Here is a 25861-nt window from a genome sequence, read left to right on the forward strand (position 1 = left end):
AAAATTGGTCCACGCAGGCCGCCACTACAAAGTAGCGGATCACATTTTATTTTACAACTCAATATAGGTATCAAATGAAAGTACTTTACTAGTAGAATAATATATAAACGGTGGAGGAAACATAGTAAGAAAACATGCAAGTCAGAAAACATGTTTTCAAAGGCGTACGAAGTCCACCAATCCGCACTTTGCGAACTTGTGTTGGCAAGGAGACCCGTGTAGGCCATTGACGGGTTGATAATGATTTGGAATACCAGAAGGGTTCTTTCTAAAACTTTGCTGATGGATATACAACGTGTGAGACTTATCAGTGAAACCGAAACCTAATAGCTTTAAAGTAAACACTGCAATAGTTAACACATACAAAATTCAAATCATGTGACTGCTGACATGCTCGTGTCGGTCTTTTTACTGCAATAGGGCTGTCATAAGTAAACACTTAGAATGTTTTGAATTAGTTTGTATGGAAAAATACATATTCTTCTTTGGATTAAATTTTTTTACAGGGTGATTGTTTATGAAATATACTTATGCATATCCCTTCATTCCTTTATGAAATATCCCTTCAATATTATTTCATAATTCTTTTACACATATATATGTACATCTTGCCTGACTGGTATCATGTCAAGTATGTTTACTAATCACAAGGTCCTGGATTCGATTCCAAGGCCAATATGTGTTAAAAATTAATTTAAATTAATTGTTATCATAAAATCCGTTAAGCTAATGTTCTCGGTAGTAAGTTATAATTTTTATAGTCCGCCATTCCATACAAAAGCAGCTTTCCATTTTGGGCTCCACTTTTTTAATATATATAATATCAGGCTTATCAGTTATGAAAAATATCTTTTATATTGATGATACCAGGGTTTTTGAAATTCGAATTTCCTGAGTTTGAAATTATTGTAATGCTGTATTTCGGTCTGTAGTGGGGGCACATGTGTAATTGCAGGCACATGTGGCTTAACACCTGCTTGATGCATGATGATGCAATCTGCACCTCAGGTTAATGCTCAATGGGTGGCTCTTTGCAGGACGTGTTCCTTCTAAGCCCTGCCATGTGTGGTTCTGTTTATAGTTTTCCACTAACCATCAGGTGGGGTATCCGCATGGTCCGTCAATTATCAGCATATAAAAAAGGCAAAGTCATGAGTGCCTGAAGTGTAAGTCAATACTTGAAAAGGTGAGTTGAAAGTATAATAAAACGAATCAGAATCGGTTCAGATAGAACATTTAATTTTAAACTAATACGAACGCATAGTAGAATTTACGATATATAATATTTTAATATAATATTAAATGGTTTATAACAGAACATTGACATAAAGCGTTAACTAAGTTCACCAACATTTCATAAAGCCATAGAGATTGCAATCGAGTTTTATGTACAAACGGACTCGCCGAGTTTGGAGTTGACAATAATTAAAATATTAAAGCTATTTAGAACATGGCCATGACACAACAGTCTTAATTCTAGATAATTTTCATATATAAATATAATATAACAACATTCGATCCATTCACTTAATTACACTACTCACAATACTCTTATAACACAAACAAATTATAATTAAACTTATCTAGGTAATAATGTTTTTTGAAATAAAATAAGCAAAAGGTTTATAATTTTTTATCTACATTCTTCACAAAACTTTGGGCCCTGGCATTTGAATACTCTTTGGCACTTAAATATTTATCGCGTATTGTGACATTAATTTGCCACATCGCCATCGCAAGGACTGTCAATATTTCGTCAGAATTAAATATTTATAAGGACCCATCAGGGCCCCTAATTGTTAATTCAAAAAACTGATCATATATCATCGACAAATATACATTTTTGTTAACTTAAAAAGTAAATAATGCTTTAATTTTTTTCTTCTGCGGCTCGTTTAAGGGAATCAAGGCCATTAAATTTTTTTTGGTACTATATTGTATTGCAATTTCTAAATAACATAGTGTTTATGTCCTCTTTGGCTAAGATGTTTTTGTCCGCCAAAAGTTTATGAATTAAGATAAAAAACATACGAATAAGCACTTAATTTAGTGTCAGAACACTCGTTTATTGGATACTATTTTAAATTGTGGTTTAACAAATTAAAGATTAATCACAAACTTTTATATACATTGTTCACATACACCTAAGTTGGGTAACTTTACTTTCAATGAAAATGAATTGTGTTAATTTATTTTCCTACAGCTATAGTGAAAGTTTTTCTACTAGTTAATATTTTACCGTCTTCGTTAATGTTTTCTTGAATGTTCTATTAAACTTTTATTGACAAAGTCGCATTGTAAAGCAAAGTTACCCAAATTTACTTTAATTCATTATCATTATGTTTTATTAAGTGATTGGAAGAAATGCGTCAAGAACATTTACAAAATTCACTGGTAGCAAACACACATAGTATTGCAGTTCCTTCTTAATAAAATATTATTTAGAGGCGAAGGAAAATCGAGGAAGACTTTGTATTTTAATAAAAAAATGTTATAAAAAGCTTTAATAGTCGCTATTATATAAACATACAAATAAAATAAGACGTAGAAGACTATATAAAAGTATAAAAATGAGCAGAAACAGTAACACTAACTGGGTTGATTGATATTTCGTTGCATAACACGTCTGTATTTCAATATTTACAAAAGTGCTAGGTACATTTAGTATACGATCCAATAAACTCACTAAGTACGTCTTTAAAAATATATTTCGGAGCAGAGCTAGAAGCTTCGTAAGGTTTAGAAAAATACAGTGGTAACCTCATTGGATCAGTGCCAAAGCTTTTGTTGTATAAATACGAGTATATCTAGAGTACAAAAGCAGTCTCCAGATTAAATTCGGTAACGTAGCTTAATGATACGAGCTATTTAGAATTTAAAAACTAAGTATAAGTACAATTTTGTACCTTTACATATAGTTTTTAAATTGCTTACTGTTAAAAGTCACTGATTTCAGGATCAGTGTCCGCATATTTGCAGGTAAAAGGGTTTCTTAACCACGAGCAGAATGATCTGTCATTGTGTTGTTTATATTTAGCAGTGGTATGTTTTTTAGCATGTGCTCTCGCGACAGCCGCTCTACGTGTTGGGTAAGAATCTAAGGAGGACGCGTCTGAATCTCTAGGAACGGAATCATACCCAGATTCTGCTCTTCTAGATGTTGCTGCAGGGCTATGTTTGCCAGTTCTAGGTGTGGACTCGTGCCCACTATCATATCCATCAGTTTTACAACTACCAACAACTCTTGCAACATTCTTGTCACCTTTCTCACATTTTTCTGAACGCGGTTCAGTAGTAACTACTGGTGGCGTTACTTCCAGGTGCAAATTTGATTTGAGTTCTCGAAATGTGCAAGACGGAGCGCCACTACCAGGAATTCGATTTTCTTCCCTTAAATTTGGATCGGAAGCACCGTCTGGATGCCTCAAAGATGCTATTCGGGCGTCCGTTATGTCATTAGCCCGGTATCGTTCAAAAGGGCCGTATGAGTCATTGTGCGCTACATCTAAGTCGTGATATGCATCACATTCTCCTATTGCACTACCTGGTCTAGACATAGACCTTTTGCAACTATCACAAATTTTATCACTAGGTCGATATGCAGGTTCACTATAAACAGATCCATCTCCGTGAAAATCATCAGTATCTCTCACATTACACAAAGATAATGATTGGAATTGAGGAGCGTTTCTAGAGGCAGCTAAGTTGTTACTATCTAACATTCTTCGTGAGCCGTACAACTCTGTCAAGCCCATGAGGTCTTCTAACCGTGAACGAGAAGATGGCAAACTCTCATGAGGTAGTATATCTGTTACGTGGTCTCCATGCATATAAAATCCGATCGTTTGTCTAAGATATGCTTCATTCCTAATTTGTCTTTCAACTTCGCTATATAAAGAAAGTGTATCAGTAAAGGTCGATGCAGCAGTGAGATTTTCCTGACTTAATATTCTAAGAGGGTGGTCTTCACGATCTTCGTGTTCTGTTTCTCCAAAAAAATTATCTGAATATCCCATACAAAACGCAATATCTTCTTCAGTAACTTGAAGACAGCAATCTTGCATAGGAACTAATTCTAAGGGTTCTTCAAGTTCAATTATTTCTAAAATTTCATCTTCATCATCAGCCGGTCCTTTACTCATTCCGTGAAGATCAATGTCTCGGCTATGAGTTGATACTAATTCATCATCCATTCTCATTCTTTCCTTATATTTTCTATCTAAACTTTCCATTGACACTTCTCTGCTACTTAAACTACTTGGCTGTAATAAGGGAAGTGCAGGTGGTATTTCAGCTAATTCTTCACTGTCATCATCTTCATCTGGTTCATTTTTAATCGAAGATGTTGTGCTAGCCGATTTTTTTAGTGGGTTTGGATCAGGAGGTCCTACATTTTCTTCTTCAATTGACATACCCTTTGAACCTGCCTTTAAACCGGTCCTTATAGTTGATTCTTCAACATGTATTCGTTTGGATGCTTCTTTCATTTCCATTCGGTGTATTGTTTCCGTTTCATCAGGTAATCTTGGACCATCTTTAGATACAATTTGGCCTTTATGGCTTGGGGAGTTATGTCTTGATTTGTGAATTTGAAATGTCTGATTTTCTACCCACTTTTTGATCATGTTTTTCTTATGATTATCCATATATCCATATCCAAGACTTTCAGTTCCATATGAATTTAGAACACCAACTTGTAATGGTATAGAATTAGATTGCTGAATGGGTACAGACTCAAATTGAACAGGGATTTTAGGTTCTTGCATTGGTCCATCTATCCACGTCTCTCTTTTATTTCCTTGTGTTTCTTTGATTATATGTCGAACTTCAACTAACTTTGATTTTGATATTCTAGGACCATCAATCCATTGTTCATCGCTAGTGCTTTTTGCTTCTTCACCGTGCTTTAGTACTTGTTTCTTTATTGGGGCTGCTTTTGCAGTAGCAGAATGAACTGGGGAAGACTTTGGAGTATGTATAGGCTGTGCTAGACTTCTCATTGGAGATGACTTGGGCGACGAGTGTAACTTATGTATGGGACTTTTTTCTTCGACAACTTTTGTTAAAGATGACTTGACCTTTTGTTCAGCTAATGAACCTCTTAACGCTTTACTTAAAGCACATCTGTTGTCACCTGAGTTTATATGTGGTATATAAACAGGTGGATGTTCACCATCTGTTGCATCGTCTAAAGGTCCAACATAAATAACAGTGTCTGCTGATAGATCACTACTTGAAGGATCAGGTTCGCTGCTACTTGGCTTTGAAGCATCTTCACCGGAACTTCCACCGGAACCAGTGTTATTATTAGAACTATATTTAACTTTTCTTCTTCGCAACCTATGTATTCGGGACGCTAGTTGTAACGTTGTAAGAGTGTCTGAATAATTTTGGAGATTTGGGGAAACGTGGACAATCATGGCTGTGTGACACGTTAAAGATCCAAGGCATTCTTTAAGGACGTGTGTGAGGTTGTGATCTCTATATGGTAAATGCCTTTGACCGTTAAATATTGCAAGTAGTATATTTCCTAAACCGGACAGTGGTATTCCACCGTTGGTTTTCCCTCGTTCCGAGTTTCCTAAGTCTATCAAGTGCAAGCGACTGCGGCCCCCGGCAACTGTAAATAAAGAAACGAATTGTTATTTTAAATTCGACTCCACTGAGAGAGAACTCTAGACTTTTGTTCGTACGAGAATAATCAAACATTCAATTTTATCGAAGTTGTAGAATCAGCGGTGCACTACAAATAGCCAGATTGAAATTTTACGATGTTGTTTTATATGAATAATATGTTTGTTATTTACCAAGGAATATTATAGTACAAAATGAGGCAAGTTTTTATGTTTAAGTCTTTATTGCATCGACAATTAAGTTTAAACATAAAAAAGGCCAGAAAGGTTTGGTAAATACCACCATGTATCCAACACTAGCCATTCGGTTTGCGATAAGAAAAAACAAAGTTTGCTGAACGAATGCTTCTGAGAGAGAGCTTTAAGGACGGCGGTTTTCTAGAAGGGATCTCTACTTAAAATAAGGCCACCCTTCACCCTATACCTATTGTTTTATAGACTGATGATGTTTGTTTTTTCTCACAAAAACAAATTACAAAAATAATAATTAAACAACAGAGAAACTTAAAAAAACTAGTTTAGGCGTGTAGAGGCGGTCTTGTCGGTAAAAAGATTTCTTCCAGACAACGTTTTGTGAAGTAATTCTTCAGGAACGAGTTCGGTGCGACAAAAAAGATTCTTGTCTTTGATGTGTTCATAAAGAGTTACGAGACTACAGGAGAGTAGTTCGTTGAGGCGACGTATGCATGTATTTAACGACGTATGATCCAGTTTTGTTAAATTATAATTTTTCTTAAATCGAACTCACCAGCTCCTTTGCCTCCCACGCTGTATTGGTACACATGTAAAGTGTATAGAAGATGACTATCCTTCCCCTCCTCTCTCGACCCCCGTGTGGCCAGCGCCGCGTCGAGGTAAAAGGCAGCCTTTTCCGCACTATGTACCCGCAGTTCCGACTGGTTCTGAAGATGCGTTCCGAACAGGGGGTCGTCTCGGAGGTACACACCGGGTGACTGTTCGGTATCTATTGGAATAAATCATCGTTAATATGATCATCGGAATTAGCTTAGTTAAGTCTATGTGATAAAAAAATCACAGAAGACATCCGGATATCCGTACTATACCGTACGGTATCCGTGTGGGGTACTCTCTTCTACGAACATCCATAGAAGGAAGTACCCGATATAGCAGTACGTTGTAACAATGGGAGGGCCACTCTGGAATTCGCAGTGTTGGTAGACCTCTCACTAGGTAAGCATGACATCAAGCGAGTCGCTTTCCATCGCTCTTTATCGGTCAAAGGCACCAGACCAGAAGATACAGAAAATATAGTTTATATAAAACGCAAGCTTATAGGGAAAACCTATTGTAATATTAAGAATTACATAAACGATAAAGAAGCTTGGGTATGAATTGGATCTGACCTTCTTCTTAGACCAGGGCGCATTTGGAAATCTACTAGCTTTAGATTTAAGGTAACGAATGTAGTTATCACAATCATTTCTCTCTAATGGAAATTTCTATATATAAACGCTTTATATGTGCCTGTAATAGGCCTAAATTTATAAAGAATTAATTTATTATAAATCCCTAAATTAATGGTAATTTGTTTGGGAATTCGGAGATTGTGGGAATTGTCGGGAATCGAACCCGAGATCTATAAAAGCGCAGCGGTCACCACTTCAACTGTGGGATCGACAAATGGTAGGTCAGTGATTATGATATCGCTGTGGTCTACTCGTACCACTTACCATTTTGATAAGGTGCCAGAAGATCTCTGATTTGGTTGGTGTTGGTGCACAGCTCGACGGCGGACACTCGGACGGAGAATCTGGTGCCGCATTTGTGCTTCTGCTCCGCGATGCCTCGGAATAGCCAGGATATGGCGCAGGGGATGGCACCCAGAGATGCCGATGCGTCCGGTCGCCCCAGCATTGTGTACGACTTCCCTGGATAGAAAAAATAAACGTTCGATATCTGTCTACTAATAGTTAAAAAAGCTGAATTGTTTTATGAACGCGTTAATCGCAGAAACTGCCAGTCAGTTATGAATTATTTTTTTAGTGGTGTGGATTTAAGTCTGAAATAAAGAGATTTTATTTTGTTGCTTTAGCGTTTTTCTTTAAAAATGTCTGCTTTAAAATGATAGTACGTAGAGATAATCTGAGCATACCTCTCAACCAATTTTAGCTTATCAATCACGTAGTTATTCCCACAGTCCAAGATATGGTATCTTAGGTTCTAATGTAGGATAGAAATTTTATAAATACATTGAAATCGATGAAAGCCTGACACTGAAAATCTTACCAGTGACCAGTGTCAATAATAGAGATTATTAAGATTATTGAGATTATTGAGTAACACACATTAGATTAGTGAGGAATTTAAAAGCCAATAATATAAGGATAGAAAATTTAATTTGTATTTGGAAACAATTCCCTCACTATAAGTTTTGTTTCTGTGTTTTTGCTCTGTGGTAACGCGGATATCTATGGAATACTGCAGCGTTGAGGCTTCGATTTTCGGCTGAATATTTAAACTTGAGGCTAGCAGCGCGATACGAGCGCTTGCGACGAATCGGCCTGTAGCTTTGTTTATCCTGGACGCATATGACATCCGTGTCAAGTTATATGCTACGAATTTTTGAAAGCTTGTTCCTGAACGCGGAAGCCATCATCATCGTCCGCGGCACATTAACGTCCCACTACTACTCGTTAAAGTAACTAGTAGACATCGTCACGTAAATAAAAAGCGTTATGCATTACGATGATATTTGTACGATTTCCGTTGGTCCGAGTGCCTTATTACTATAACTGGACGTTTCAAAAGTGCTTATAAACTGGGACCACTTGAAATAAATGAATTTAGAATTTTGTTTTTTTTTTAATTTTTGAATTTTAACTAAAAGCAGTAATATTTCAAAATGAAAGTTTATATGACGTTTTAAAAATAAGGATTACAATAAGTCTAAACCAAAAAGTTAACGATTTCATACTAATACCGAATTAGTAATTAAAATATCACTTGCTTCAACAGTGAAGGAAAACATCGCGAGGAAACCTACGTGCCCGAGAGTTCTCCATAATGTTCTCATCGATGTGTGGAGTCCACCAATCCGCACTGGGCCAGTGTGGTAGACTACGGCCTTAACCTCTTCTTATTGGGCCGGTATTTGGTTGATATGATTGTGTTGATGTCCACATTAATAAGCTCATTTGATAATTTGCCTAGTTACTTTTATATTAACAAGGATTTCAAAAGTATCAATGGTAGTAAACTCATTGTGTAAGTTAATTCGAAATTCAAATTCAAATATGAAATGCAAACTATGTGTTTCACGCATTTGCTACAACAGAAAGTGTTTATGGTAATCTTTTGATGTGCGACCAGCGTAGGTTCGACATTCAAGTTTAAACAAAGTGTTCCCGCCATCGTATTTGGATGCAAATCCCATACTATAAGTCCCTGCACTGCGGATGCACGGTTGTCTAATAAACACCGCATCGTTGAGGCATCGGCTGAATATTTTAACTCGATTCCGGCAGTTGCGATCGTTTTCGAAGTAACGCGCTGAACATGAAACTTCAATACTGCAAGATCATATTCATAGTTGCATTAACAGTATTTTATCTGAATAGATGGTACCGAATTTTTTCCCGATCGTTTTTTTCGGATTTTTAAAAAGCCTGAAGGAACCGTTCCGTTTTTCGCGTGGCAAATAATTTTTTATTTGCGTTTCTAGGATGAAAGCTAAATTGGTTTAGCTCTAACGGCATGCATGTTTTTGAATTACACTGTGTGTGATTTTAAGGGATAATAAGTATTCTATGCCAATCTCCAGATCACACAAACACAAACACAGTCAAAGTTATAACACCCCATCTATTTTGCGTCGGGGTTTAATAAAGAAACAGATATACTCGTAATGAAGTATTAGTATTAGAAGAATTTTACTCGAAATTCTTATTTCAAAAGGTCGACTAATACAACCATACCAACCATAACGATACTTTCGGAAACTTTACAATATTTTGCCGGATTCCAGTTAAAATATTCAGCGGGTGCTTCATTGCCGTGCTATTTATTAGACGACCACTAAACCGCATAACCATATAACCGCAGAACGGAACTCATAGTTGAGGATTTGCAGCTAAATATAAACGCCTTAATAATAAACGTTGCATAACGTATTAAGCATTTAACTCGGTTTAAGCAATTACCACTTGCTTCGATGGTGAAGGAAATCATCATGAGGAAACCTGCATGCCTGAGAGTTATCTTTAGTGTTCTCAAAGGCGTGAGGAGTCCACCATCCAATACTAGGCCAGCGTTCGTTTGTTTGTTTGTCCTTCCTTTCTAAGAAATCAACCATCTTTAGTTGAAAGGAGGAAGGGTAAAATAGGCAACTTTTATATCAGAAAAACAAACTTTTTTCACGGGATTTGTAAAAAAAACGTCGTAGTTTACTATATTTACGGACTGTCAGTTTAATTTATTTGTATAAGGAGATACCTATTTAATATACAAATTAAATAAGTAACTTACTGAGGTACAAAAGCAGACTTCTTAATAAACAACAAGATATTATTAGCGGCTTAAGCCCACATTGTGTAAGTCTTACTCAGCGGCGGGGATTAAGGTTTTAAATGCAAATTGAATGAAAGCCTCAGCAGCGGATGTCGGTTCCCGCGGAAACCTGGCTCGGTGCACACCGTTTATTGCGGTGTACGTTGACTGGATCATATTACCTCTATTTAATTATATATTAGGGTATATAATACGCCAAAACGAGCTTCAAATTATTTTGAAACGAATTAGCACGAATGGTATAATTATTTTAAATTATATATTAGGGTCTATAATAATTTTTAAATCCTAGTTAGTGGCTTATTTATTACAATTTTTTTATTTGTGAAGTCCACATCACGGCACTAAAACATTAAGGGTTTAATTAAGGCTTTAATGTATGAGACATAAAGCATAAACATTGACCACTGGCATTTACAACAAAATAAATTAAATTAGGCCGGGCAATATCAAATCTTATTCTAATTATTAACTTTACAAATTATAATATAAGTATATAATATAAGTGAATACTCAGTAGACGCGGGTAAAACTGCGGGCTGATCTAGTTTATATTTAAAGGAAAGGAAAATCGCACTGGTCCTTTTAAACTCTTGACGCACGTTTCGATACCGGATCATCCAGGTCCGGGAGGTCTTGGCTTTACAATTTTAAAGGTATCTAAAAAAGCGAAATGTGTGAAGATTCTAGGAAATATATGTGATGATGCTTATATAAAAAATAACACCATAGAATTTGTCTGCATGTTGCGGATTACAGAAAATTAAGCTTTATGTTCATTACATTAGGTGGATTTTGCAAGAGTGTTATGTTCAAGGTATGAACGAATCCTCTTTGAATATACACTATATCATACTTATTATAGTTACCTAGTCCTGCGTGTCCGAAGCAGAAGAGGCAACCGTCCGTTCCGTTGATGACAGCGTGGATGACGTCAGTAAGGGCGCTCGAACAGATCTCCGTCTGCAACAAATTCACTGAGTCAAAGAGGATACAAACACCTTACACCACGTTTTATTTCCGTCATCTGTGTAGTTCCTTCAAATTACTATTCTTCCATTTGTAGTACCGTACCTTTGAAGTTAGAAACATTTTATAGCAAGTCCGAGAGAAGCAGTGCAGCGATGGCGCATAATAAAAAACGAACGTAACGTAACGTAAAATTCGAACTAAATTCCATAAGCTGATTTATAACTGCACAAAATGTTTTATTTTTGTATAAGCTGTGGCCGATGTTCTTTGTCCGCGTTTTTTAAACTTTTTTTGCGGGAAACTTTTATATTCCTAGAATAAAAAGTATCCTTTGTTACTCTATCATTTCAACTAACTATATGCCAAAATCAAGTTGCTTGGTTACTTAGTTGGGGCGTAAAGAAAGGACATAAAAGCACATCTTCGCTTTTATAAAATTATTGAGGATTACTGGTGTTTAAAAAGTTTTTCTAAGAGATACTTAAAATCGGATCGAAGAAGCTGCCAACCACCATCAAAAAGTATTGTATACAGTCAATTCCTCTGTGGTTTCGAAATAAATGCCTCTTACTAAGCTAACCCAAGCACAGCTTGATAAAATTGTTGTAAGTACGTTTAAATATTCCAATTTTCAGTAAAATTTCGGTATAAGTTAGTTAGAACGACAGTAAAAAAAAAGCGTTCTAAACTACTTAAGCAAAAAGTAAATGGTAAATGTAAATGGTAAACAATAATTCAATGTAATTCAGAGTAGACAAAGCTGCGGGAAACTGCTAGTTCATAAACATTTTGAATAATTCAAGCACATCATCAAAATATGTATACTGCGTTTTTGCCAGGCTTAGAGTGTTCAAGTGTTTTCTTTTAACAGGGGGTTGCCAGATAATTAAAACGACTTACGGTAAAGCTTAGAGATTACAAGGTAGGGTGACTATGTTTTGCTAGAAATTATGTTACTTATTTTTCATCTTCATCACCACTTCGGTTTACGTCCACTGCTGGACATCTTTGGTCTTATGCGGGGAAAAAAATTATAAATCTTGTGTAGGCAGTTCCAAACGCCACGGTCTGAACTGCTAGTGCCGTTTGAATTATAGCTGTTTATGCAATGTCCACACAGTTTATTTCGCCAATAACATAATATTACATAATATATAATGCTTTAAGTGCTTTTTAGAGGCTAAAATAAGCTTTTAAGACAAAATTTTACAAGCGTTCGTTTAGCGTACGAGCTGTGGAATTATGGAATGCGCTTCCAATGAGCATACGACGATCCAAATCACTGGCGATATTTAAAAAAGCAGCTAAGGGTATATATATTGGCAATGACTATTAATAGCATGTATATACTTACTCATTTATTGTATGTTAAAGTATTTACATATGTAAGTGTTGTTATTATAAATATTAGTTTATTTTTATATTTATTTAATAATTTTATTATGTACTTTTGTTCTATTTGTGTACACTAGTTTATGTATTAGTACGTAGTTATTCCCATGTATGTATTTTAAAATTTGTACCACCAGCAGTCTATTCTCCTCTTCTTTTTTTTCCTAATTCAAAGGTTGCCTGGCAGAGATCGTTATTAAGCGATAAGGCCGCCTTTTGTATTCTACTTCTGTTTTTATTATATTTTATATATGTTAATGTTGTGGTGTACAAATAAAGAGTTTAATATTAATAAAATAGTCATCATCATCAACCCATTACAAGCCCACTACAGAGCATCGGTCTCCTCTCAGAAAGAGAAGGGCTTAGGCCGTAGGTACAACGCTGGACAAGTGTGGAATGGTAGACTTTGCACGCCGTTGGACATTGTGGAGAACCCACAAGCATGCAGGTTTCCCAATGATGAACCCTTCATAAGTGCTTGTGATAAGGTTAAGGCTAAAACAGGTTAAGCTGAGTGAAAATAAAATTCATCACATGAACCCAGTACTGAAGTCCCAGAATGAGAAAGGGTCCAGGCCGCAGTCCACCTCGCTGGCCCAGTTCGGATTGGTGGACTCCACACAACTTTGAGATCATTATGTAGATCTCTCAGGCATGCAGGTTTCCTCACAATGTTTTACTTCGCCGTTGAAGCAATATTTTAATTTTATACAACGCACATAACTTAAAAAAGATAGACGTGCGTGCTGGGATTCGAACTCGGTCCCCGGAAAGTGAATTCGAGCTCCTACCCAAGGCGCTATCATCGCTTTAATATAATTAGCGATCGCTATTTTAATTACAAAATTCTTCACTTAATTAATTAAACCAATATTGCAGACGAATGGTTACCCTACTTCAGAACCTGTTTATAAAGGTAAGGAAGGAATAATATTGAAATTGTTTTGAGTGAAAATTTTAATGAGCATCCCTTGGCTGAAATGGGTTGGAATTAATACCGGGGTTAGTTTATCAAATTATCGTAACAATTAGGATTGTACTCTCACCTAACTGCCCTCAAAACCCCTTTGTTAATTTTGTTACTGAATTTAGTTGCGATTGTTTTATCATTATATCCATACTCCCATACAAATATTATCGATGCAAAAGTATTTTCTTTTTGTTTGTTTCCTATGTTTAATATGTTGATGTATTTTTTGACCTGTCCAGTTGTGAACCTTGAGGTCTCATAATTGGGTGGTTTCTGCTTTAATTCCCGATTCCCAACTTGATCTGGTAGGAAGCCATGGCTAGTTACCAGCCAAGAGATAACGACGTACGCGTTTAAACTGATTAGGGGTAAGATAGCTACCATCTTATTTTTATTTATTTATTTAAACTCTTTATTTGTACACCACAACACAGTTAGCTTAAAAGTGATCTCTGCCAGGCAACCTTAGGATAAGGACAACAAGAGCGAGAACAAATAGGTGGTGAAAAATTATTATAAACCAACATTCTAATAACTACATACAAAAAAAGAAAAGAAAATATCTTAGATTCCATCATAACTTACCACCAGGTGATATTTCCTGACGTGGAATAAAAAATCCTGTCAAATATCACCAACTGTTGGAATATAGACAACTCGTTGTCAGTTTTACTGCTCTTAGTATTTATAAGCTCAAAATTCACTCGAGCAAAATTTCATTACAATCACAGACGGTTGGCAAGCCAGCCGCGCGCTTAAGCCTCTAAGCCTTCACCGCTTTGGCGAGATATAGCTAGGTAGAGCTAGGTAGAGCTAGGTATGCTTCCCCGCATGAGCGAGATTATAGCTAGTTAGAGCTAAACGTAGATTTCTCGCCATAGACGAATCTACCGGCTAGGCGAACCTCAGTACAATGAATACGTGTAGCCTGCATATGGGGTATGTAGAATTTTACAATTAATGCTTAAGGAATAGGCTTCAGCATGGGATATGTTGAGTTAAGATAATTCTTTAGTTCTCTTAAAATCTCTCTTAAAGTTAGACACAGGAATCTATCATAGAAACTTTTGATACTAAATCTAATTGAGATATTGCACTATGACGTTTTCCGATCGATGCTTCTATGAAGGGGTGTCTGGACGAAATCAGTTTAGCTTTTGTGCATTTTTTATTTTCATGTTTTGGGTTTCCTTTTTGTTTTATAATGATGTCAAAAAGGAATGCTTTTTAATGCTTTTTACAAAAAAACGTAATATAGGTCCTAAGTTATTGTATGTGTTTTTTTTTTGTTTTTTTTTTATTTGTTTTGTTGCGTTTTTCTTTCTCTGTTAGTCTAAACCGCTAGCAAAAATACGCGAATTGCGTTATATTATAGATGATATTAATAACTGGGTTTTTTGTATTAATCTGGGTGTCATTTTTAGTTATGATTTTGAGATTGGTGTACACTAGAAGGTAAAATGAAAGTAATGAGTTTAAAGACAACTAGGCATTCTTTTGCCACGTTTATAAACGTAAAGAACTAAATAAAACCTCAGAAATTAAGCAAAATTGAAAGTAATTAGATCACTTCCCGAGGCTTTACTACGCGGCAACAAATTAAGCTTTGGTAAGTGGGTAATGCAGCGAATGTGGATATAAAGGGATTACATGATATTAATGACGTTGCGCGTCGTTGTCGTACTGATTTAATGGGTACGCGTAAAATATACACTGTGGCTCACTAGACGTTGGATGATTTTAGAAAGGCTGCGTGTTTGTATCAGCATATAGCGTTTCAATATTTCCTATAAGCTGCTACACGGACTTGAGTATTTAGTCTTTTGACCAAATAATTGTAGGAACGTAATATAGGTAAGCTTTTGTATGATGTTTTTCAGTGTCATTATTTTTTTTTAATAGATCTGTTGCGTTTTTCTTCTTCTTGCTCATTTTAGGAAATTAATTCTTTTTGACAGAGCATGCGCAGTTTTTTTTTTATATTTCCTTGTTTTCCACTACAAGTTAGCCTTACTGCTATCTGAACTGAGGGTTAGTAATAATGCAGTCTAAGATAATAGGGGGCTAACGTGTTAGTGTATGGAAGTTTATGCTAAACCCACTCATGTAATCGGTTTCTACACGATATCGTAGCGGAATTCGCATGGCGGCACGGGTTAGTCAGTAGAGTAGTAACTAGCCACAGCCGAAGCCCCCAACCAGACAAAATTTATATTAATATAAACGTAGATAACAAATAAGTGCATAAGAGTTTATAAAGAAATCGGGGGAGTTCAACAAAAAATTGGAACACATACTGAAACTTTTGATACCGCTGTTATCTATTCTGTGGCTTCGCTAAGTAGCTAATGCAGACTGCAGATTTAAAGGGATTACGTGATATTAATGGCGATGCGCCCTGTTGTCGCACTGGTTTAATGCGTACGCGTAAAATATACACTGTGGTGTGTTGCATGCCTCAAGATATACGATTTGTTTATTCCATTCGTCTTCTAAATACGTAGTCTCAGGATTAGATTTGCTTTTGTGTAGAAAATTATATTTATTTTTTTATTTTTTATTTCTTGACGGATCAAGCAGGTGGCCTTCCTGGTGGTAAGTGGAAAAATCGCCTTTTAATAGACCAACACTTTGCTTGGCATGCAAGGACCAGCAACGTAGGCGTAGGTGTTAAGCCTCGTGAGCCTATAATTACTCCTAGCATCCACGCTCTTCAGACTGGAACACAGAATTGTAATAATAGTGTATTGGAGCAGAAATAACCATGGAGCTAGAACTGCCCCGGATTAGCTCTGTCACAAAATATTGGATAGAAGCAGGCGTTGCTTTGCGGAATTAAGCTTAATTTGCTATGCTCCGCGCAAAGCAGCAGAATCTGTATTTTTTATAATTTCTTCAATCTATATACTCCACACCAAACAGATCTTCGTCAATGTACCCTCCCCATGTACGCACGTTTTGCTACGAAACCGGATCATCCTAGGAGATGTTGACTTTACAATAATTATTCATTTATTACACCATACAGATTCTCCTGCTTTTCGCGGTGTATAGCAAATTGACGGCCAATTGCCGCAGATTACAGCGACCCTGCTTTCTGAGCCCAAGACTGTGGGTTCGATTCCCACTGCTGGAAAATGTTTGTGTGATAAGCATGAATGTTTTTCAGTGTCTGGGTGTTTATCTGTATATTGTAAGTATTTATGTATACAATTCATAAAAATATTCATCAGTCATCTTATTGCCCATAACACATTTGGGGGTAGATGGTAATGTGGGTCATGTCGTGGTATATAATTAAAAAAAAAAAAAAATCATTATCTGTCACAGAAAGTTCTACTGTATTAAATGTTTTTAGCTTTCGTTACTTTCATTCTCAGTCTGTTATTGTCTCTGTGGGCAAAGGCCTTCTTTCGACTTTATTACACGTTTATTGATAAATCCCTACGTAAACCTATATTCCTTATGTGTATTGATAGAATTAGACAAATTTCAGCGAAGCTTTTCAAACATATATGTAATTAAAGCTCTAATTATGGTATATATTTAATTCAAATACGGATTGTTTGTTCTGCGGCTCCCATGTTTGCTTGTAGTCTCGGCTGTACTCTGTATTTATGAGTAACCAGCCTTGTACCAACTGTTTTGAGGTTTACTTGGGTGATGTAATGTGTACAGCATCGTTGCGGATGTAATTCCCATCCTCAGTTTAGCTGTGCGTTGTGTTTAGGCTTTGCGTATAACAATGAAATAATTTGAATACGGATTTGATATTGAAGCGGACGTGTTAGTGGCATATTGACAGGATTATAAATAATGAATTATCGCTTCATGTTCAGTTGGAATATTGAAGCTTTATACGAAATTATTTTCCCTGAACTAGTAGCATGCTTTATTATTATCTATTTCGATTATGTCAAGTAGTGGATCTACTTTACAGCAGTTAATCAAATTCAGAGGTGGTCATTTCGAGACTTTTTTACTGGTTTCTTTTTTTTTCATTTTCCATAACTATGAAAGAGCTTTATGCGACTCATTAAAACATCTGTGAGTTCCTCGGAATCTTTCGATTTGGGTAGATTGCAACTGACACGGGGTTTTGTAGTTTAAAACCCCTTAATCGTATAATTGAATGTTTTTTATAGTATCAAATGTTCAGTTGACGCCTTTTTATCTGTAGTATCTGTCTTTCGAACGATAGTAAAAAGTTAAAACAATGCTTTCAAACTAGTGCTATAGACTTAAAATTGCAAGATAAAATTTATTTTAGTTTTGAAAGCCTAGTTTAAGGTCTGTCAATAACTGCGACTGGCGTTTTGGCGTCGTATGTGGGATGCATATAAATATAGTGTAAATGGTACTAAAATTAGAAATTCCTATTAAATTGTATGCGCTGTTTTGTTATACTTTTCTTTCATCTACTTTTTGTGGTGTGCAGTAAAAGAATATGCATTCATTTGACGACCGATTGGCGTCCAAGGCCGTGGGTTCGATTCGAATACTCGAATATTTTTAGTGTCTGGGTGTTTATCTATATATTTAAAGTTTTTATGCAGATTATTCATAAAATTATTCATCGGTTACCCATAACACAAGCTACGCTTACTTTGGGGCTAGTTGGCTATGTGTGTATTGTCGTAATATATTTATTTATATATTCATTATTCATCCATTAATTTCCTTGGGCAATCTGCATATTAGTTACAGAGACACTCGTATGCCAGATGTGGCGATTCAAATTAAAAAAATATTAAACTGTCATTTGCCATTTGTGTACCTACGTCCTCTTTTCTGTTAAAATTCAAATGTCTCGCAAAAAGATCAAACGCATAGGTACGGGCATAACTTCCTCAGATATTCTAAACTTCCGATGCTCGAGAAAAATGCGAATTTTACTGCATAGTCGGTGCACGACCTTTCAACAATTTAAACGCGAAATTCGGCGAGAAATTTTTGCACATGAATTTTGAAGCATAGAAGGTCGCGACATGGGACTGCGAGCGTCTGCGTTCCAAGTTACGAGATTGTGGTTTTTTGCAACCTTTTCAAAATGTTATTAAAGGTGAAATATGAAACGTCAACGAAGTTTTCGCATACTTTTGGAACCACCGTTTATTCTTATTTCGTCATTTATAAATGTTATATGACTATAGAAGGAAATTCAAGATTCTATTGACTTTCGTATTGCTTAGACGATTCTCAGGTATTACATACATATTATGAGGTATTGGATTGGATACAGCCGCTACTTTTCGGAAATCCGTTGTATATAATCGTATCAGAATGATACGTAAATTCTCATACATGATACAAACTTCCATCTGCTATTATATCCAACTAGTTTCGATCCGCGGTGTTACCCGCGATGAATATCGCAGAGAACGCCGCAGGGTGCACTTAGTATTAATTTAATTTCTTTATGGCAAACTATAGCTACAACTTAGGTATCTATATAAAAAACAAGTAACTATCTATTTTAACTAGTATTAAATAGAAGCAGGCGTTACTTTGCGAATATCCATGATATATTATGAAATTGATGAATGCATTTTCCTAATATATCTATTTTAAGTAGCTAGGTTAAGGTGATGGCTACATGACAAAGTACTGAACTTGTAAGTGCACCGCTGGCAATAAGGTTGGGAGCCTTAACCGATTGACGTCCACTGCTGGACATAGGATACATAATTTGTATTTCATTTATCCACGTTCCTGGGCCGCTTGGTTCTAGCGGCTCCTCTGCGAATTGCTTATATCGTCTGTCTATTTAGTTGGAGGTTCTAGCACCTTGAGACCCCAACGTCATTCGGTTCTCCGAGCTATGTGCCCACCTCATTGACATTTCAGCTAGGCGACTCGCTAAGCTACGTCAGTAACTGTAATTCTTCAACGGATCTAGAACGTATTTTGGAAAATCTGGGTATAATGACCCTTTCCGGAAATAGTACGCAGGATCTCTTCATCCATTGCCTAACGTACTAATGACCAATCATGGTTTTAAGGATTCAATATACAAGGACGTATTAGCACTTTAACTTGGACCAAAACTTAAAACTTGAAAGTTTCATGTAGTACACATTTCCTTAGTTCCTCGCCGAGGGATAGGGAGTAAGTTTCCGAGGCGCAAACACCGTGTCCCCGGAATATCAGATGACTACACGTTTTAACGTTAATTTAGGTTTCTATGTTGGCGGAAAATGGCGCTCGATATACACGAATATGCCTTTGATATTCATGCGACATAATTGTTTATGTGAAGAATTTCATTAACGCTAACTAGAATCGCTTTTCGTAGATTCCTGCCAAGTAGTAATCGGTTTCATCAACAAATTAAAAGTGTAAATCCATAGAACTCAGGCCCCCGATAGTGAAGTCGAGCTCCTACTACGCTATCACCGCTTCGCAATTAAATTACCTGAGAATCGTCCTGTGAGAATATAGCATCGAAGGCGAACATCTTCGGGGCTGCAACACCAACTTTTCTGTCTTCGGGAGCGGAGGCAGCTGGTGCTGTCTCGCACAGCGTCACTTGTTTCTTGCGTTTGTCGAGAGAGAAGGTCTGTGTGCCACTCGTGAAGGGACCCTCGCCGGAAGCCCCCACCCGAAGCATTACTTTGACCTGAAACAAATATATTTTATTAAATATATTAAGACAGTACACACATCGTCATTTAGCCCCAAAGTGTTATGGGTAAAATAACTGATAAATAATTTATGAATAATATACATTAATACTTTTAATATACAGATAAATACCCAGACACTGAAAAACATTCGCGTTCATCACACAAACATTTTCCAGTTGTTAAAGATTTTAAAATAATATTTTCGTGGTTAATCAACATTTCTTAAATATAGTTCAAACAACAACATTTCTTTAATACAGTTAAATATAGTTCCTACGCAGTCCCGTCGTGACCACGATCCATGCAACTGGGTCGAAATATCGAAAAATCCAAAATATTATCGTGGTATGTACCCGTTGAACTATTTTTAAGAAATTTTCCAGTTGTGTTAATCGAACCGACCGCCCACCGCGCCAATCGGCCGTCTCAATTATTGCTATTAGAATATTATTTTTGTAGAATGCCTATAGAAGATGTAGACGAGCTTTTTGTGCAGAGCTCGTCCGGGAAAGTGCTACCGGCATTCTTATTTCTACTACCAAGCAGCATGCTTGTATTCTGATCTGAAAGACGTGGTTTCTGGTGTAGTAACAGGTACATACTACATGAGGCTTACTACCTGCGCCTTATGTTGATGTTCCTTGCATGCGTAGCGAAGAGTTGCTGTGTTTAAAGGCGATGGTTATCCAGGTACCATCAGGTGAACCACCTGATTGTTCTGTCATTTATTACTATAAAAAAATGCGTTCCGGTCTAAAGGACGTGGTTGCCGGTTTAAATACAGGAATAAATAAATATACTACGACAATATGAACAGAATGCGAAAGTGTGTTTATGGTTTTTGTGTTTGTTTTTCCTTCCTTTACTTAAATTAAAGTACTTAAATTAAATTAAAGTTCATAGCAATAGTAGTGGCAGTATAAAGTCTGTAGCACGGCCTCGATAGTTAACATTGCTACGTGTATGGTTTAAACTTACTAATATTATGTATGAGAAAGTGTGTTTATTTTTTGTGTGTTTGTTTGTCCTTCATTTACGCCCGAACAAAGAAACCAACCCGTCGTATTTTTGGCGTTGATTTATTTAAAAGGACGGAGAGTAACAAAGGCTAGCATTCGTTTTCCTCGAATAAAACTAATTTTATTGCAAGAAAACCAAAAAAAAAGGTTTGTTAAATCAGCCCAAGAAACGCGGACGAAGATCCCGGGCCATAGGGCCATAGCTAGTTTGTATATAAAAGGCTTTGTTTTTTTTTTTAAATAGTGAATTAAAGTTCGTAGCATAGTGGTTGCAGTATAAAGTCTGTAGCACGGCCGCGGTAGTTAATATTGCTACGTGTATGGTTTATCCGCAATTCCTTGGTGCACCCGATGCGGTCGAATGGCAAGACCACACTCTTTATTGGAAAAGTTCTTTATATTCTCCGAGTTCCCTAAGTTCTTGTCTAACTAAGGTGGGTTTAGAGTATTAAGTTGGTATAGCAACTAACTTCCCAATTAGAATTGGTCTAAACACTTTTGAGAACGCTCAGGCATACTGGTTTTCCTTCACCGCTAAAGCAAGTGATATTTTAAATGTCTTCATTTAAAAACGTGCATAACTCAGTAAAGTAAGAGGTGCTTGCCGGGGATCGAACTTGCTCAGCCAGAAAGGGAGAAAGAAGCAATAACCACTAGGCCATAACCGCTTTAATTTTGACTCGAATATTATGAATAAAAAAAATTAAAAAAATATGAACTACCTTTTTAGTACGTAAAAAATGTATAGGTACACTCCTGAATTCAAAACGTATTTATGTACGCCGACTCACAAATCCTATTTCAGACTAATACAAAGCCTTTTTGATTAACATACATATCAAAAAGGCTTCATTTTGATCAATTCCAACCACCAAATCGGGGTTGCCTGTTGTTTCCACAATTCAATTGCTTTGTGAATTATGAATGTGATTTTGCGGCGCGCAGCTAAAATGATGAGTACACCATCGTCCATCGGTCGTTAAATTGATTAAATTATTGGTAAAATAACTAATATCTAACATGGATTTGTTTAATGTACTTAGTTTTCACGACAATGAACTAAAATAACATTTACGAATATTTTGATTAATTCATGGGTTTTAAACATGAATTTTCGTATATATTATTCTCAAAATACAGCTTGGGTGGTTTATTTTTGTAACTATTTTGGCAACAGTGTTCTCAGCTTATTGCAACCATTTTGAATTAAGTATACAAGATAGCTGTTTTACATTGTAGTACACTGTACATGTACATTATAAAAATGCGTCAGATTAGATCACACATTTATCTACCTATAAATGAAGGTAGGTAAACACTAAAAAACGTGTCAGTCACGAGATGGAAAAGGAATCGGTATTTTTAGAGTTCCGTACCCAAAGGGTAAAATGGGAGCCTATTCTTATGGACCGTGTCACCAGACTTTATCTTACGAACCGTGATAGTCAGACAGTTGGCACTTTCACAGATGATGTATTTCTGTTGCCACTATAACAAAAAAATACTAAAAACAGACTAAAATTAATATTAAAGGGGCTACCATACAACAAACACGATTTATTTGCCGTTTCTATAGTTAACTAGCCCACCCGGCCACGAGTTTGTGTGTGTGTGGTTTTCTTGTATTTCTTTCAACAAAATAATATTGCAATTTTAAATTGAGATATATACTATCCTATCTCTTTCGTACGAACAAAACACACATTAAAAAAAAGTTAGAAAACAGTTCAGTAGTTTCGGAGTCAATTCCGGCCAAACATCGTGATATCAGAATGATATACAACGTGTAAATGAGGCTTTAGAGGAACATTATGTACTGTCTCTGAGACTTATCTGTGAAACCGAAAACCTAATAGTTTTTTAAAAAAAACCACTGCCATAGTTGTTATTGAAAGAATCCAGATGCATACCTAACATCAAATGCAAAATTAAAATCATGTGACTCTTGTCACTGTAGGTACTATGTGCGTTTCAGTTTTTTATCTTCAATAGGGTTGTCATAAGTAAACACTTAGAATGTATTGAATTCGTTTGTATGAAAAAAAAATTTGCTTCTTTTGATTTAATATTTTTGCAGTGAAATTCCTTATGAAATATACTTTTGCATCAGTAAACATTATTTCGCAATTCGGTTTCACGTTGTATAACAGATGTTACGGTTAAACGAAAAACAAATTGATTTAAAAACGTACGCCTTTAATGTGAGTAGTTTGAAAGTGTCATTGTTTCAGATAGAACAACATGTATATTCTGTGGTTTGAATGTTGGTTCATCCCTACATTACAAACGCATCTGCTGGACTACGGCGCTATCTGACGTCAGTTAGCCAGGATTGCGGGATTAACTCGTCGGGCCGACTCACTAAACTAGACTCGTCATAGGGAATTAAATTATTAGCCTGTCTTTTTGATTGCAGATAACTGTATTACGTAATTGTTGGACCGAATTATTGTATCCACTTACTATTTTGCATAGCTTTATAATCTAAAAGGATACAAATTTGACCTAATCTCGCCAGATTGGGTCAAATGTTTTTATATAACGTGTAAATTAAAACCGTAATAATACTTCAGATGCTTTATTTAAAGTCTCTGAGTCTTATCTGTGAAACTGAAATGCTAATAGTTTTTGAGTAAACCATTGCCATAGTATTTACTGAAATAAATCAGATACAGCTTTAACGCTACATGCAAAAGTAAAATCTGGTGATTCCTGTCACTTTATTAGGTACTAACTGTTGTCCGCGACTTCGTCCGCTTTTGTTTTTGTTTTTCGAAAGACATGTGCCTCATAAATGTGTCGGCACTTTATGTATTTAGGATAGCTTAGCCTGGTGTAAAACCGTCTAACATTTTCGTCTCCTCTCCCGAGAGAACTGAACTTAATTTAGAGATAAAAAGCTATCCTATATTACTTCTAATACCTTCAGGAATATGTGTACAAAGTTTCGTGATGATCGGTTTAGTAGTTTTTGCGTGGAAGCGTACAAACAAACTTACATTCACATTTATAATATTAGCAGGGATTAGTAGGGATGCGTCGTGTGCACGTGTCGTTCTTTTATCTTCAATAGGTAAACACTGAGAATGTTTTGAATTAGTTAGTATGAACCAATTAATATGCTTCATGATTTATTTTCTTACAGGGTGATTCCTTATGTAATATACTTAAGCACCCTTAACAGTATTTCGTAATTCCGTTACACGTTGTATCTGAGAACATAATCGTATTCTCAAAACCGGAATAGCTTTTTTTTAATTGCTCGATAATATTTTCAGCTTTTAGGGTATTTATCATTTACTATATGAGTAAGAATAAAGAAGAGTAAAGCTTCAGCGTACCTTTCGGGAAAACAGAGTTCGATACCTGGCATGCACCTCTACCCTTTCAGAGTTATGTGCATTTTGACCAAATAATGTGTTTAAAGTTTAAAGACCTTTATTTTTTCACAAAAGAGATAACAATTATATTCAATGTGGATATTTACAACTTTTATATAAAACAAACAATGGCAAGTACAAAACAATCAGAAATATTGACACAGCTTTAACTATGTGTGTATTGTCGTAGTATATTTATTTATTGTATATATAATTCCATGAGAATATTTCATATTATATTTCAAATACACCTATGCATCTGTTTAACGTATTGATTCTTTACAAATAAATCAGAGGTTACTATTATAATTAATACGAGTATAAAATCTACTCACCGGATAACTAATTACATAAATAAAAGAAAATGCTTTTTTGATATAAAACCAGCCATTTTCTTTAGCAGTTGTTGCACCTGCAATATGCTGATAAGGCGTAAGCCGCAAAGTCAACGCACAATCGCAGCCGACCACTTCACAATACGGGATTACGAATGATTAGTTATTGACGCTATCAGCTCGTAGGACGTTGTTATGCAAATCACGTCGTTAACACAATTGTTTCGGATGAATTGAGAAGATTATCAGTCAGTGTGCTCGCAACTCGCATTTAAAAGTCTAAAAATAATGAGGTACGAGTACTATGTAAAAAAGAAAAGCACTAAAAACCTAGTGGGTAAAGTTTCAGCCTTCGCAAATGCCTTTAATCTTGTAAGATATCATAGAACTGTTATACAATGTATAGTTTAGTGAGTAGGTATGCTTTCAGAAAGAGAAGGGCTCTCAACATCTTTTTATGAAAAACAATGCTAAATAAAAATATTCAAAATTCATTTATTTCAATTAGGCCTAATATAAGCACTTATGAAACGTCAAGTCTGTCTGTTTGTAGTGACTCTACCACCGGTTTGGAAGGCAGATTCTACCGAGAAGAAGCTGGCTGGGGAAACTCAGCAGTTGCTCTTATCCAACATTACCAATTTACATTTTAAAATTCATTTTTCTATCTTGTGAGAGATGAAAGCGGAGCCGGATGCTTCCAAGCAACCTTGTCATTAAGAAATTCATCATATCGCAAAAAATTAAGTAGCACGTTACAATAAAAAAGGGGTTTTTGGCCAAGCACACCTGACGGTAACTGGAAATCAGAATCAGATCAGAATCAGAACAACACTTCGCAGGGCATGCAAGGAGAACGTCCTGCAACATGCCATCCTGTATCCATCAATTTTGTTAAGCTGCATATGCCTGTAACCACACCAGCAACAACGCCCTTCAGACTGGAACACAGCATTTCAACAATGCTGCTTTGCGGCAGAAATAATCATGGCGATACTTCCCTG

General features: G+C 36.0%; 1 protein-coding gene across 1 annotated transcript; it reads right to left on the reverse strand.

Annotated features, from left to right (window-relative positions):
- Positions 1-2551: 2551 nt before the first annotated feature.
- Positions 2552-20110, reverse strand: LOC120627762 (kinesin-like protein CG14535). The gene is made up of 5 exons (XM_039895788.1): positions 19913-20110; positions 11030-11123; positions 7325-7522; positions 6382-6597; positions 2552-5620 (listed from the first exon to the last, which is right to left on the reverse strand). Exons 1-5 carry the CDS (start codon positions 20105-20107, stop codon positions 2937-2939), a joined length of 3387 nt encoding a protein of 1128 aa, XP_039751722.1. The 5' UTR covers positions 20108-20110; the 3' UTR covers positions 2552-2936.
- Positions 20111-25861: the final 5751 nt, after the last annotated feature.

Source organism: Pararge aegeria, chromosome 11 (assembly GCF_905163445.1).
Source record: "Pararge aegeria chromosome 11, ilParAegt1.1, whole genome shotgun sequence".
In the NCBI taxonomy this organism is placed as follows: Eukaryota; Metazoa; Arthropoda; class Insecta; order Lepidoptera; family Nymphalidae; genus Pararge; species Pararge aegeria.